The sequence below is a fragment of the Phodopus roborovskii genome, unplaced genomic scaffold (assembly GCF_943737965.1).
Source record: "Phodopus roborovskii unplaced genomic scaffold, PHOROB, whole genome shotgun sequence".
Taxonomy (NCBI): domain Eukaryota; kingdom Metazoa; phylum Chordata; class Mammalia; order Rodentia; family Cricetidae; genus Phodopus; species Phodopus roborovskii.
Genome location: NW_026126517.1, coordinates 985,185 through 1,001,893, shown reverse-complemented (window position 1 = coordinate 1,001,893; position 16,709 = coordinate 985,185). Strand labels below are relative to the sequence as shown.

The 16,709-nt window shown below is 42.3% G+C and overlaps 1 protein-coding gene across 1 annotated transcript in view; it reads right to left on the bottom strand.

Moving 5' to 3' along the window:
• Ilf3 (interleukin enhancer binding factor 3) overlaps positions 1-16,410 on the bottom strand; it is a 41,127-nt gene extending 24,717 nt beyond the window's left edge. Inside the window, exon 1 of the mRNA XM_051196836.1 lies at positions 16,390-16,410. Within this exon, the coding sequence (XP_051052793.1) occupies positions 16,390-16,410 (21 nt within the window). The remainder of the gene's footprint in view (positions 1-16,389) is intronic.
• Between the last annotated feature and the right edge of the window lie 299 nt (positions 16,411-16,709).

The following is a 16,709-nucleotide window of genomic DNA, read 5'->3' as shown; positions in this document are numbered from 1 at the left end:
AGATCCAACACCATTTTCTGGCCTCCTCAGGTACCTACATCCATGTAGCATACACTCTCACAGACAAAGACCACATATAAATAAATAACCATGCACAAAAATATATGGAAATTTTTTAAATAAAAAAGTCATATTAAGTCTCCTACCCAAGCCTCATAAGACCAGGGGGACTTCTGAGGTGAGCCAACAGCCCTAACTGCTGTTCCTGCAGAGGTCTTGGCTTCCCTGTCTCCCAGTAGATGGCCCGGTGCTGCATGAGGCTTAAAGCCCTTGGATAACAACTACTGATAAATATTTATTCTAGCCACAAATTTTTCATGGTAAGAGACATTATATAGTATCACTGAGATAACCAATGTTTTGAAAACCAATGTTTTCAAAAAAAAAAAAAAAAAAAATCTGGGGCTGCAGAGATGGCTCAGAATTTAGGAGCACTGGCTGCTTTTGCAGAAGACCCAGGTTCAATTCCCAGCACCAATATAATGGCTCACAACCATCTAGAACTCCAGTTCCAGGGGATCCAACATCCTCTTCTGACCTCTGCAGGCACTACACACACATGGCACATTTTTTCTAAATGACATCCTGTCTCAGAAACAAAACGTAAAACATTCCAAATCAAAAGAACTACAAATAAATATCAAACTGCAAATAATGCTTACCATGTAGGCATGAGAATCTAAATTTGGGTCCCAGCATTCATGAAAGATGTTGGGCATGACTATCCCTATCTATATACCCTGGGGCTGTAGAAGGTGAAAAAAGGAGGATCTCAGGCTTGCTGGCTGTCAGTCTACTTCCAGGTTTAGAGAGAAATCCTTTTCAAGGGAAATATGGTGGAAAGTAACAGAACAGGACATCTGATATCCTCCTCTGCCATCTGTATCCACATGCACAGGCAAACACACACAGTTATCTTTTAAGTGAAGAATTGGCCTAGGAGACTTGGTAAGTCAGGTGCTTGCTGTGAATGCATGAGGACTTGTTCGAATCCTCAGCACCCATAAGTCAGGCACAGTAGTGCATGTCTGCAACCCCAGCATTTGGGAGGGGAGACAGGCAGATTCTTCCAGATTCCTGATGTTGGCCAGCCAATCAGGCAGAAAGAAAAGACTACAAGTTCTGTGAGTGACACTGCCTCAGAAATTAAGGTGGAAAAAAACTGAGGGTGGTAACTTTACACCAGCCTTTGGCCTTCACACACATCTATCAGTGAGCAAACACATGAGAGAACACACACACACACACCTAAGAAAACAAAAATTCGAGAATTCAAATGACTGAGGGATGGACAGAACTTACAGATGGTATACAGTATAAGACTCCAGAACATCAGAGAGATGTCAGTGAGCAACAACCTCCTCGGTGCTTACTCAGATGTGAAGTCCTCTGTTACAAACCTGAACCCAGTTATTAGACCCACAATCAGCTCACAACAGTCTGATCCAGGGATCACACACCCTTCTGGCCTCCTTGAGCACTGCACACATATGATGCACAAATACATATAGGCAAAAACACAACACACATAGAAATATTAATTTTTTTAAAAGGAAGAAAACCAAAGATGAAACAGCTCTGAGTCAAAGTAAACTGTAAGGATCAACAGGACATGGAGAAGAGGCTGTGGTCTAACTGCACAAATCTTTTATGTGCAAAGCAGATTTGCTTCTCAAAACTGGAAAAGAAACCAATGTACCTATGACTCTGCTGTCACAATTACAATACTAAAAACATGATGTAGCAAAATCATCTGTACTGTGAAAGACAACAGTATTGTGGAAGACATTTAACAAAACTACAAGGGAATCTGAGAAAATGTCTTCCCAGTGTGCTGGCAGACAGAGAGAGGGGAGAGCAGGCAACCTTCCCTCCCTGTGCTCAGAGCAGAGGCAGCTCTGCAGTGAGGCCTATATATAAAGGTATTTGTTTATTAGATAGGATTCCACTATATAGCTCTGGATGACATGTAACTCAGAGATCTGCTTGCCTGCCTCCCAAGTGCTAGGATTAAGGGTATATGTCACCATGCCAAGATTTAAAAAAACAAACAAACAAAAAAAGGCCTTGATGACCAATTTATTAAGTTTACTTCTTTGAAATGTATTCATAAATGATTTCTTATTAACAAAAGTCACCTGCTCCTCATTTTCCTTGGAGGTGCTAGGGATGGTCTTCAGCAAACTGGTAAGACATACCTCCAATTCTTTGTGTTAGTGTTGTTAAAAGAGACAAAGTCTTGAGATGGGAGGGAGGGGCTCAGTGACAAAGTGCTCGAAGTGCAAGCATGAGAACCAGTTTGGAGGCTCAGATTTCATACAACAATGCTGCAATCCCAGCACTTGGGAGGCAAAGGATTCCATGAGCAAGCTGGCTAGCTAGATTAGCACATCTGTTCTGGGTTCAACTGAGAAATCTTGCCTCAAAAAAAAAAAAAAAAAAAAAAAAAAGGAGAGCAATCGGAGTAACATACCTGCTTTCAGCAAACATGAATACATATACCACACATACATGCACAAGGGGAAAAGGGGGAGTCTTGTTGAGTTGCCCAGGTTGGGTCCAATGGACGCAGGAGGTCCTCCAGCCCATAGCCTCCCAAGTAGCTGAGAGAACAGATACCCATCCAGTGTGGTAAATGAAACTTCACTCTGAAATAATTGCAACTACACATGCAGCTCTGAGGAGCCAGATAAACACTATCACTTAGTCCTTCCACAGCAACAGCTTGCAAAGCCAGAGCTCAACAACCTGACTATGATTCTGACACCAACATGGTAGAGGCAAAGGACACTACTCAGGCATAAGGATCCCACCCCTAATCACTAATAATCACTCACCCAATCACCTTGCTAAGAATGTCATAGGGAGCTGGGTAGTGGTGGTGCACGCCTTTAGTTCAAGCATTTGGGAGGCAGAGCCAGGAGGATTTCAAGACCAGCACAGACTCCAAAGCTACACAGAGAAACCCTGTCTCGAAAAACCAAAACAATAAATGAATGAATGAATGAATGAATGAAAAAGAAAAGGATAGAAAGAAAAAGAAAAGAAAGAGAGGAAGGAAGAAAGAAAGAAAAGGAAAGAATGTCATAGGAGAGCCAGGTGGTGGCGGCGGTGCATGCCTTTAATCCCAGTGTTTAGGATGCTAAGACAGGTAAATCTCTGTTGTGAGTTTGAGCCCAACCTGGTCCACAGAGTTCCAGGACAGCCAGGACAGCTACACAGAGAAAACCCTGTCTGGAAAAAAAAAAAACAAAAGAATGTCACAGGGGGTGAGGGCATAGCTCAGTGATAAAGTAAATAAGAGGTCCTGGTTCAAATCCAACCACCACAAAAAGGAAAAAGAATATCACAAAAACGGAATTGTGGGGCTGGGGTGATGGTTCAGTGGGTTAAGAGCACTTTTCCATACAAGTACAAGGACCAGAGTTTGAATCCCTAGCATGTCCCTGGAATCCTTGTACTGGGGGCAGAGGCAGATACAGCTCAGAGCTCACAGGTTTGATGGCCAGTCAGTGTAGCTGAAACATCTGAGACATCTCATAAAGAGAGTGAAGCCAACCAGGCAGTGGTGACACACACCTTTAATCCCAGCACTCAGGAGGCAGAGGCAGGTGGATCTCTTAGTTTAAGACCAGCCTGGTCCTGTATGAGTGCCAGAATGACCAGGGCAGTTATACAGAAAAACCCTACCTCGAAAAAACAAACCAACTAAAGAAATAAATAGCTAAAACTCAGGTAATTAGGCTTGGGTAATGAATGTCATTAGCCCTCCAAGCTACTACATGTCCATCTCCCTCTCTCTTTCAATGTGTATGTGGTGTCTCACAAAAAGACAACATTATACTATCTCTGACTCTGATGTCTGCTTTTGGAATCCATACCTCCAGCCTTAAGAGAAGGAGGAGGGGCTGGAGAGATGGCTCAGAGGTTAAGAGCACTGGCTGCTCTTCCAGAGGACCTGAGTTCAATTCCCAGCAACCACATGGTGGCTTACACTGTCTGTAATAAGACCTGGTCCCATCTTCTGGTGTGCAAATGGAACACTGTATACATAATAAATAAATCTTTAAAAAAAAAAAAAAAAAGAGGAGGAGCCTAGTCTCATTGCAATTTGATATACTTCTGGCTGGCTGATATCCATGGGAAACCCACCCACATCTGAAGAAAAACAATGAAGGAGTAGATGGGGGAAGAATCCAGAGGGGAGGGAGAAGAAACTCTGGCTGGGATGTAAAAACAAAGGAATTAATTTGGGACCAAAACATGGGAGGGAGGGAAACAGGACGACAGAGAGAGGAGTGTGTACAGGTGGCAGCAGAGTGGTCTACCAGGGCTTGTCTTTCAGTAACTGCAGCCTCTAGACCTATGTGCAGGGAACTGAAACTGATTGAGTCCTCTGAAAGAGCACCAAGTGTTCTTAACTATAAGCTATCTTTTTTTTTTTGGGGGGGGGTGCAGAGCTTCACTCTGTATCCACAGCTGGCCTGGAACTCACTATGAACCAGGCCGATCTCAAACTCACAGAGATCCACTGCTTCTTCCCTGCTAAGATCACAGCGTGGAAGCTTGCCTCTGCTTCCTCCAGGCTAAGATCACTATTCCTAGCCACTTTTTTGTTTGTTTGTTTGTTTGTGTTTTTCGAGACAGGGTTTCTCTGTGGCTTTGGAGCCTGTCCTAGAACTAGCTTTTGTAGACCAGGGTGGCCTCAAATCCACAGAGATTCGCCCGCCTCTGTCCACCTCTGCCTCCTAAGTGCCACCTGGCTCCTAGTCACTTTTGCTTTGAGACCTATGTCACTTAGTAGCTCAAGCTGATGTCAAACTTGATACTTTCCTATCTTAGTTTCCATACCGCTGGCTTTATGAGATTTTACACCAACACTTGGGAGGCAGGAGTGAAGGGTCAGCAAGTCAAGGCCAGCCTGGGCTACCTGTGCCTTTCATGTATGAGGAGTCAGAGACCTTGTGGGGAGTGGAGAAAGATCGCTCAGTGGTTAAGAACTCATATTGCTCTTGCAGAGGACCCATGCTTGATTCCCAGCAGCCACATGGGTGGTGGCTCACAACTGCCTCACTTGCAGGTACCCACACACAGACATTTGAAAATTAATGTAAAGAAAGAAAAACCCTTGGATAATACAGTTTTTGCTGGTTGATAGTGGCACACATCTTTAATCCCAGCACTTAGGAGGCAGAGGCAGGTGGGTCTCTGTGAGTTTCCAGGCCAGCCTGGTCTACAGAGTAAATCCCAGGATAGCCAGGGCTACAGGGGGGCTGGGCCGGGGGGGGGGGGGGGGGGGGGACCACAGAAGCAAGATGAAACAAGACCATGCCCTGTATCAAAATCCTAAATAAATAAAGAAATAAACACAATTTTCTTTTCAAACTAGTTACACTTTGAAGGGCTGCAAACCATAGCTAGTGTTTTAGAACCTGATGAGATTAGGAGCACATGGTAGCTCACAACTATCTACAATGAGATCTAGTGTCCTCTTCCAACAAGTGTTTATACAAAATAAGTAAACTTATAAACAAAAAAACAAAACAAAAAAAAAAAACACCTGATGCCCAAGGCCTTAGGTACAATCTCCCAAATCAATACACAAACACAAAAGTGGCAAGACAATATTAACCTAGTAGTATTTTTTTTCCCAATTACATTTGTTCATTGTGTACATGGTGTGGATAGATGCATACAGCAGACATGCAGGTCTGGTAACTTTTGGGAGTCCTCTTTTTACATGGGTCTAGGGCCAGAACTTAGTTGTCAGGTTTGATGGCAAGTACCTTTACACTGAACCATCTTGCCTACCCACAGTTGTATTTTCAGTATCTTCATTATTTGGACATTTGAATAAGAGAAACAAAGTTTCAACTCGACATTCTTCCCATAAGACATTAAAAAAGAGAGGCTAGGCCTGGAGAGATAGCCCATGGGTTTAAAGCACTTGTGCTTTCAGAGGACAAGGATTCAATTACCAGCATCCATATGGCAGTTCACAGCTACCAATAACTCCACCTTCATGGGATCCAACGCCTTGACCATAGGTCAAGAGGCAGATCAAGCAGCCAGTTGACAGGAAGTGAACGTAGGATTATTAAGGGGGGAAAAAAAGTAAGATTGAGTCAAGAGCATGGATAGAGAGACACACAGGAAGTAGAAGGGAAAGACATTCATTTTGAGGAGTTTGGTTTGAGAAGGCATGGAGGAAGAGAGAGGCTTCTGGGACATTGGCTAAGTAGGAAGGTCAGCTAGGTGCTTTCTCTGCCTCTCTGAGCTAACAGGCTCTCACTGGAGCATCTGGCTGCCAAGTCTTTATTGGTAAATTCAAACAATAGAGATTTCATTAAAAGCAATACATTTTTTTGTTTATTTTCCGAAGCAGGGGTTCACTGTGTAGCTTTATAGGCCAGGTAGGCCTCAAACTCACAGAATCCTTCTGCCTCTGCTTCCCAAGTGCTGGGATTAAAGGCACGTGCCATTTTAACAATCTGATTGCACAATTCAGGGGTATTAAATACTTTAATACTAGTGAGGCAACCATCACCACTTTCCATGTGTACAATGTTTTCATCAACCCCAATGGAAACTTTTAAGTTCTGAAAAGACTGATTCTGAAATAACTAATTTACTAGAAGTTATGACTATTATGGGGATACCATTACAAATTATGGCTGACAATGTTCTAGCATGTACCTAGTAAAATAAACTTTTGTAATACTACAACATAAAGCATATTACAGATATACCACATAATCCCACAGAATAAGCAGTCATAGAAGACCTAATGGCACTTTAAAACAATTAAATCAGCCTGTACATTTTAAAGAGGTGCTGACCTCAGAATGGAAACAAGGAAATATTGGGGAAGAGGTTTTGCCTTGTTTCCACAGAAGAAAAGCTGTGGATACCATCAAGATTAATAACAATTAGATGTGAACAGGAGAAAACAGACCTTCTGAATAAGGAGAGGTAATAGGTAGTTCACCAGACAGCTTGGTCATTCAGTCCAAACTAACAAAGACAAACACATGCCTTTCATTTGATCAGGTATGAAAAAATATTTAAAAATGATGATTTGCCAAAGGCATACTTGCCTTACTGGCATGAAATGAGAAATGGGTTTTCTTAAACCACATCTTATTTCCATGTTGGAATGTTAAGAGTGCAGACTGTCATATGGCCCACACCATCATGGACACCAGTTTTGGAGTTTTCTTCTTAAATAAAAAGGTTATTTCTGTTGTTTGTTATTAAAAACACAGTTAAGAGATTTAAGAAGTTTTAAGTGAATTCAAAAGTTTATTATAGTTCAAACTTGTTTTCTAAATCTCTAAGAAGTGCAGTGATTTGATGCTAAAATATTGGAGCAGGGTCATGGTACTACTCCATACCTTTAATCCCAGCAGACAGGTGGATCTCTATAGAGTTACAGTGACAACGGTGGAGGTGGTGCATGACTTTAATCCCACCACCCAGGGTCAAAACAGACATAGCTCCTAATTGGTATGTTTATACACTAAAGAAATCACTACCATATGTACAGGGTTACTAGAAAAGCAGCTAATTTCCAATGGGGACAGGAACAAAGAGTAGCTTTTGTGACTGCCAGAAAGCTCTTTCCCATGCAACCCTGACCAATATTGAACCAGAGGATAGCCTTATTATGGATATCATATTTATTAGTGAATTGGAAATTGGGGACTCCTCATGAAGCAAAAAGAAATCCATAATCAGAGAATAAATATTCTCTCTTTAAGAAACAAATCTGGACACGGAAAGTCTTTTTTTTTTTCCCCCTCCGAGACAGGATTTGTCTGTTGTTTTGGAGCCTGTCCTGGAACTAGCTCTTGTAAACCAGTCTGGTCTCGAACTTACATAGATCCACCTGCCTCTGCCTCTCAAGTACTGGGATTAAAGGTGTGGGCCACCACCGCCCAGCAAGACATAGAGAATCTTATACTAGTTATTGATAACTCCCCTTACAATGATGGATTGGATCCATTAAAAGGCTGAGAGTCTGGAGATCAGTATGGTGGTTCCTCAGGAAAATGGGAATTAGTTTATCACAGGACCCGGCAATCCCCCTTAGGCATAAACCCAAATGATCCACATCCATGCAACAAAGACATGCGCTCAACTATGTTCATAGCAGCATTATTTGTAATAGCAAGAACCTGGAAGCAACCTAGATGCCCCTCAACTGAAGAATGGATAAAGAAGATGTGGCACATCTACACAATGGAATACTACTCTGCAGAAAAAAAAAAAATAATGGAATCTTGAAATTCACAGGCAAGTGAATGGAACTTGAAGAAACCATCCTGAATGAGGTAACCCAGTCACAAAAAGAGGAACATGGTATGTACTCGCTCATATATGGATTTTAGACCTAGAGCAAAGGATCACCAGCCTATAATTCACACCGCCAGAGGAATGAGGATACAAGGTGTATTCTAAGAGATTCATATAAGGTCCCTCACAGAAGCGGGAAGGGACAAGTCCTCCAGAACACATGGGAAATGGAGGGGAGGAGGTGAGTGGAGAGGGAACTAGGAGAAAGAGAAGGGGAGGAGAGGAAAGCACGTGCGACTAGGAAGATTGAGTCTGGGTAGGAATAGAAGACAGAACAGAGAGAGAGAGAGTACATAAAAGAGGGAGCCATTATTGGTTTGAAGAGAAAACTGAACCTAAAGAAAGGTCTAGCTAGAGACCTACAAGACTGCCGCCAACTAACAATTTGAGCAACAGTGGAAAGGCTACCATAAATGCCCTTCCCGGATAGTGAGATCAACAACTACTTTATCCACCCTCATCTAGTACCCTCATCTAGTACCTGTTGGCAACAGAAGCAAACACCCATACCTAAACACTGAGTGGAACTAGAATCCAGATGCAGAGGGAGAGGACAAGACCAGGTTGCAGAAACACATAGTGACAGCTGACTTGAACAACGGGCCCCCAGACTGATGATAGCTGGGAATCCAGCATGGGACTGACTCAGACCCCCTGAAATTGGGTCTCAGCTAGAAGGACTGAGCAGTCTAAGGGACCTCAGACAGTGGAACCAGGATGTATCCCTGGTGCACAAAAGGACCTTGCAGACACATCCCCCATGGAGGGATAGCTGCCTTAATCTAGAGACAGGAGAGAAGTTCTAGTCCCTACTTCAAATGATTTAACAGATTTACATGACCCCACCTGGATGGCATTGCCCTACAGTGGAATTAGGGTGGAGGGAATGGGAAGGGAGGGTGGTCAGGGTGCATGTGAGGGGGTAGAGAGGGTAAGAGGGAGGGAAGGACAGGGAACTGGGATTGACATGTTAAAAAAAAAGGTTGAGAGTCCTTCGAAGATTTAGCCATAGAAGAAAAGGTATTACAGGGGAACTAGCACTTAACTGAATTTCTTCCTTACAAGATGTGGTAGCAAAGAGGCCTACGCCTTCCCATACTGAAGAAATAGCTCAGTTGCCCTAGTGTGGTGATATTTTGTCTGTGATCTAACAAAGCTTGTCTGAAGATCAGAGCAAGGAGCTGGCCACATTAATTAGCCACAGAAGTCAGAGGCAGGTGGATCTCCATGAGTTCAAAGCTACACGGGATTGATCCAGTCTAAAGAGAAACAGAGCCAGGCAGTGGAAGCTCAAACCTTTAATGCTAGCATTTGGGAGTCACAGGCCTTTAATTCCAGCACTAGGGAGGTGGAGACAGGAGTGAAATAGCTAAGCAAAGAGAGGAATATAAGGTGGGAGGGGACAGGAGCTCACTGCATTCAGTCTGAGGATTCATAGGGACAGGATCACTCCTTTGGTCTGAGGATTAAGTAGTGGTTAAGACATCTCTCTTGTGGCTGGCTCCTTCTCTGACCTTTCACCAATTACCCCCATGTCTGACTCCAGTTTTTATTATTAAGACCTATTCGAACTTATGCTACACCCCATCCCTATAACTGCTCAGCTCTCCCCCAAGAAAGGCACCTATTGAACTGTGGGAACCAATGGAATGGTCACAACATTTGGCTAACCCAAGGTTTCCTGATGGTTCATCAACCACTGAAGAAACCAAAACTGGCAAGTAGCAGTCTACAGATGGGAATGGAATGGCCTATACACTGAGGAAGGAACCACAAAATCAGCACAGCACCACTGACTAAGACAATTAGGAAAGCAAAAAGAAAATCTCTACCTGCTCCAATTCATGGTATGATATAGATATGAATACTTTGTTTTGGAATGGATTTTCATTTATTGATACAATTTAAGTTCAATTTTGTGATATATTTCTCCTCTTGTTTAGGTATTGTGTTTATAACTCATTTAGAAATGTAATGTATAATGTTGTACAGATTATAGATAATTACCTATGATAGTCAAAGCTTAAGAGATAAGTTAGTTAGGTTTTTCAAGATGTATTTGAGATAGATAGGCATTCTTCAAACCTTTCAAAGACCTACAGAATATGGCATTTAAAATGGTTTAGGGTTTTTCTTGATAGTGAGACATAACTGCTCCTGGCAACACCACCTGTGTCAGAAAGGAAGATGGACATTGAAGAAACTCGTTACAGAGTTTGCTTTCAATATGGCAAGAATAGCCATTTGGACAAGATACTGCTCTTGTCTGGACTGTTTGACTTTGTGCTATATAAACTGGACATGCAGGACCCACAGAAAAGTGATTGCTGATTCAAGATGGACATTCTACAGAGTTCCTGCTTCATGGAAGAGTCTGCCAGACAGTCTGTAGGACACAGAGAAAAGTGACTGACAAACTGCCAATACAAGAAGACAGTTTAAAGTTTCCTGCTTTGCTGAAGAGTCTGCCAGACACACTGTGGCCTATGGGCTGAAGATGGAAGATTACAGAAGAACTTCAGGTGACTGAAAAGGCAAGATGTCTCTGTCATTTCTAGAGTTTATATACTATCCTTCTGTGGTCTTTGAAGGAGTTGAAGACAGATAGTTATGGTTATAGTTTTCCTTAGGATTCAATGATAAGGTACATATAGGACTTTAGACTCATAAGATAAAATAGATGATGGAATATTTTCTTCAACTCTTACTAAATGTTAATGGACTAAATATTGTTAACTATGATTCTTACTTGATAACTGTTGTGTTATATATTTTGCTTTGTTAAGCTTAAAACCCTTCTTTTTGTTTAGACAGAAGAGGAGATTTTGGGAGATGTCATTCTGTATATGTTTCTCATACTGGTTAATGAATAAAGCACTGTTGGGCAATAGGAAAGGAAGATAGGAGGGACTAGGAGACAAGGAGGAAATAGGAAGGAGGAAGGAGGGGTCAAGATGGAGTTCTGGAGAGAATAGAACAGCCAGCTGCCTCTCGCTGGTAAGACCACGTGGAAATACATAGAAATGGGTTAATAATTAAGACAGAGCTAGCCGATAAGAAACTAGTAACTGCCCAACAGCATAATATCAAATACAGAGTCTCGGTGTGTTAATTGGGGCTGGAGCAGCGTGGGGACAAGACCAGGCGGCGGGCAGAAAACCGTACTCCTTACAATGGTACATGCACAATGGTATGGGCATGAAAATGGAGAACACTAACGGGCAGATAAATGGCAAATATACCTGGCCATGGGAAGGAAGCATGAATGGAAATGGCAAAATATAGCAAGGCTTAGCAAAGACATCAGATTTTATGTAGCACATACAGGGAAGACAAACAAAATGTCTGAAAATAATGAAGTAGTTGGCAAATTGGCATCAAGTTAAAACTAGACTATTAAATATTTCCAGGGAACAAATTCAGAATCAATCAACAAGAATGATAAATTACACATTCAAAAAACTTGAAAGTTTTCCCCTAACACTAAAAAGGGGAAATGAAGAACCAATTTAAACCAAGACAAGCCCACGAGAATAATTACCATAAGGAATTCATAGCCAGGTAGTGGTTCCCACCTTTAATCCCAGCTCTTGGGAGGCAGAGGCAGGCGGATCTCTGTGAGTTCAAGGCCAGCCTTTTCTACAGAGTGAGTTCCAACACAGCCAGGACGGTTTCACAGAGAAATCTTGTCTCACAAAAAAAAAAAAAAAAAAGAGAGAGAGAGAGAGAGAGAGAGAGAGAGAGAGAGAGAAAGAATGATTTAAATTTAAAAGCCACTTTCTAAAGGCAGGCTGAAATTCTAAGTGAATGTCTTTTGTGCTCTAAAATCTATTATACTTAAGTCTTGAATTTATATATAAATAGAAATGGGAATATAGGTATATTTATCCACACATAATAAGGGAATATTTCATTTCGAAATTTCAAAAGACTTTTTTTAAACGAAAGATACTTTTTCCCTAGAGTAGCTATAACCTGTGGGGAAAAAAGGAACCCCTCCAGAGTTAGGTTGGGGCAAGGTCTTGCTTTTCTTTTTCCAGGAGAATAAAAGCCTCCAACTAAGGAATCCAGAGACCACTGGAAAAGTGAGCATCTGAAGGAGGAGGACAGGTTATCAAGAGAAAATGTCCCAAGAAAAAGTAAAATGGCCAAATGGCACCGCCCACCTCCAGCTAACTGGCTTTAAATCCTGGCTGGTAGCACCAGTCTAGCTAGCACTGGCACCAACTCCACCATCTCGCTTGGGTGGCTAACCCTTCCCACCAGACAACCACCCAGGCCGGGGCAGGACTGCCCAGGAGGGCATTCCTTTTTCCCACCATGTGGCTGGTCCACCCAAGGCAGTTTCCAAATGCTTGCCGCTGCTGCCCTCTACAGACATGAATGGCAAATGGTCTTATGTGGTCCCAATTCATTTAAAAATAAAGTTGGTGGGGCCTGGAGATGGCTGCTCTTCCAGAGGCCCCGAGTTCAATTTCCAGCAACAACATGGTAGCTCACAACTATCTGTAATATGAGATCTGGTGCCCTCTTCTAGTGTGCAGACAGAACACAGTATACTTAGGAAATATGTCTTCCAAAAAAAATTAAAACTGGCTTTGGGGTGGGAGCATGGCTCTCGCCTACTTATTAAAATCTAAAATCTGTCTCCTATCAGGAGAGCAACCTGATATGGGACAGAAGAAAACAAAAAATAAAGAACTATTCTATTGCCACTAATCTCATTATAATCGTTGTTCTCATTCAACTCTCTAAAACTTAAGGTAATATTACCTCAAAGTCTGTAAGATTATTATGTATATATAAACTTGCCATTGTGATACTAATAGTCACAGAGAGTACTAAAGTATTCTTGAATTAGGCTTCATCTGGCTTCCTATGCATGTTCGGGTTTGAGTCTGAAGCAGGTAACTAGGAACTAAGTTTGTGTGCTTCAGATGTACTTAATAGACGTGGTCCTCAAACCTTTCAGAGACCTGCTCAATATGACATTCTACTTATTTATTTGATTTTTCAGGGTTTCTGTGCAGCTTTGGAACCCGCTCTGTAACTCTGTAGACCAGACTGGCCTCAAACTCACAGAGATTCACCTGCCTCTGCCACCCAAGTGCTGGGATTAAAAGAGTACACACTACCACCATCTGTCGAACATGCATTTTAAATGTTTAAATTTTCTACAATAAGCTGTAACCATTCCTAACAATAACCTTTGAGATCTTCAAGATGATGATGGGACCCTGCAACAACTAATCCACCTTGTGGTAATGCTAAACACTGGGAAAACTGCTCCATACCTCTTCTGCCAGATTCTGCACAAACAATGGACACCTTTGGGTTGACTGCTGTGTCCTACCTCGCCTGGACTGCCACCAAGCTGACAAACACCACCCAAAGATCAGCTTTGAACTACAAACTGCTGAGAACATTCAAATCACTGAGATCATAACTGACATGAACATTTTCAGAACTTTGAAATCAAAAATACTTAATCCTAAGACTGCCAAATATAACCAAGCTGAACACTGTGGAATGTTTGGCAGAAACAGCTTCATTACTGTAAATAGTTTTTACTGGATAAAACCTTTCCTTTTTGTGTAGACAAAAAAGGAGAAATGTTGCAGGATATTTGATCATACTGTGAACCCTGAGATTGCATTAACTGGAAAAACCTGTTTCTGGTTGTAGTGTGGCTCAGCCTTAACACCCATCTTTAAACTAAGAACTTTCTGCTTAAATATTGTAAACAGGATTAAATAAAGTCAACCACAGGTCAAGAGGCAGATCAAGCAGCCAGTTGAAAGGAAGTGAACATAGCATTATTAAGACAGAAAAAAAAAAAAAAAAAAAAAAAAAGAGGTAAGATTGAGTCAGGAGCATGGTTAGAGAGACGCACAGGAAGTAGAAGGGAAGGACATTCAATCTGAGAGTTTGGTTTGAGAAGCAGAGAGAGACTTCTGGGAGGCTGGCTGAGGAGCAGGTCAGCTAGGTGCTTTCTCTGCCTCTGGGAGCTAGCAGGCTCTCACTGGACCATCATGCTCCCAAGTCTTTATTGGTAAAACTGAACAACTGAGATTTTGTTAAAACAACACTCAATCACCTACAGGGTGGCAGTCCTATCACTTGTGACGTCTACACCAGAAACCTGAAGCTAAGCTAACCTTTATTATAATACATGACCCTGTTTCAAAAAGAAAACATAAACAAGGCAGTGGTGTCACACACCTTTAGTTCCAGCACTTGGGAGGCAGAGGCAGATGGATCTCTGAATTTGAGGCTATCCTGGTTTACAGAGCCAGTTCCAGGACAGTCAGGGCTACACATATTAATATACTTAATAATGGGGTTCCCCATCTTTTAGAATTGCTTAAGTAATCAAAGAACTGACAATATGTAGCAGAACCTGACTCTATGCAAGTAAATCTATCACAATAAAAAAGTAGCAGCAGTGTGTTAGCTGGGCAGCACACGCCTTTAATCCAAGCACTCAGGAGGCAGAAGACAGGTGGACCTCTGTGAGTTTGAGGACAGTCTTGTGTACAGATCAAGTTCCAGGACAGGCAAGACTACAACAGAGAAACCCTGTCTCAAAAAACAAAAACACCAAACAAGCAGCAGCACAGGCAAGAATAAAGAAATCTACATGTCTTCAGGATAAGAATCCCTCTAAACCAGGCATTGGTGGCTCACACCTTTAATCCCAGCACTCAGGAGGCAGAGGCAGGCAGGTGGATCTCTTTGAGTTTGAAGCCAGCTTGGTCTACAGAGCTAGTTCCAGGAAAACCTCCAAAGCAATACAGAGAAACCCTATCTCCAAAAAAAAAAAAAAAAAAAAAAAAAAAAAAAAAAATCACTCCTCTAGAACAAGAAAGGTAACAAGAAAGTCAAAAGGGGCATACTGACAGCCTGCAATCCCAGCACTCACGTTAAGGTACTTTGAGACCAGTCTGGACTTCAGTGTGACACTTTATCTGGATACAGAGAGAACAGAGAGAAGTCCAGATGTAGTGACACACACCTTTGATCCCAGCACTCAATAAGCAGAGACAGACAGATCTCCAAGAGTTAAGGGGCCACACAAGCTTCTAACTCACATTTATACCTTACTCCTGACCATACTTGGAAGCCTTCTCCATAGAGCAAACTGCTAGGGAGGAGGGGGGCAGTGTGCCACACACCGGACCTGCTGTAGTGGCATACAAATATAATCTGAGCCCTCAGAAGGTTGAGGCAGAAGGGATTCCAAGTTTAAGGCCAGCCTGGGCTACATAGTGAGACAATGCTCCAAAAAAGAAAGAAAAGCTGGATGGTGGTGCACATGCCGTTAATCCAGCATTCAGGAGGTAGAGGCAGGCAATTTCTGATTCAAGGCCAGCATGGTCTACAGACCAGTTCCAGGACAACCAGAGCTACACAGAGAAACCCTGACTCAGAAACTAACAAACAAAAAAGAAAAAGAAAAAAAAAAAAAAACACAGCAAGTTTCTTGTAAGATGTTGAGACCAGAAGAATTTGAGCAGAATAAGGAACAGCAATTTATTCACAGTAACATCAATCTAGAAAACAGTACTAAAAGGGGCCAAAAGAACTTTTGCTTACAGGCATCCATCAAAAGAATTGAAAACCATCAAGCACTTTCCAGCTCCATAAGGAGGGGATCCCCAGACTGGTCCAAACTCGAAGCAGAGAGACAGATACAGCGCCCAGTGCTGCCAAGGCCCACCTGGCACTAATCACCAGCCTCCAATCTAGCTGGACTGTAGACTTGCAGTCAGTATCCACAACCTGCAGAGCGCATTCATAAACTCCAGTGCCCAGGAGCAGTAGCGCCTGCCAGTGGCCTGCTCCCTTTGCGGCTGTGAAGGAGGCTCTAGTTCTACACACTTCATTCACATACCTACCTGGTGGCTGCAGTAGCTACTCCAGGAGGCCACATTCGAAATAACAGTAGTAGAATCCTTGTCCATCCACAAAAAACTTAGGGAAAGACACTGGGGAAGTCCTAAACATGAACCCTAACTTTGAACAGCACCTCACCTTTTCCTGAGGACACGACATCACCTACTGAACATTTTAAATAGAACAGAATTTTGAAACAGAAAGCATACCACCGATAGTAAGAAGCATCTTTGCTAATCCACCACGTGTCCTAAGCAACAACTTACCAGCAATTTTACTAAGAGATGGCTTACTCTTCTCCAGTTTTGATTCATAATGAGAGAATCGAACAGACACTCCAAATAATTTATGTGAATTATGAATAACCTAAAGTGAATTCCCATCACTCAACTACTTTACGATCCAAAGATTTCAAGCATGTCAACCCTGCAGATCAGAGTACCCAACATCATCGTTTT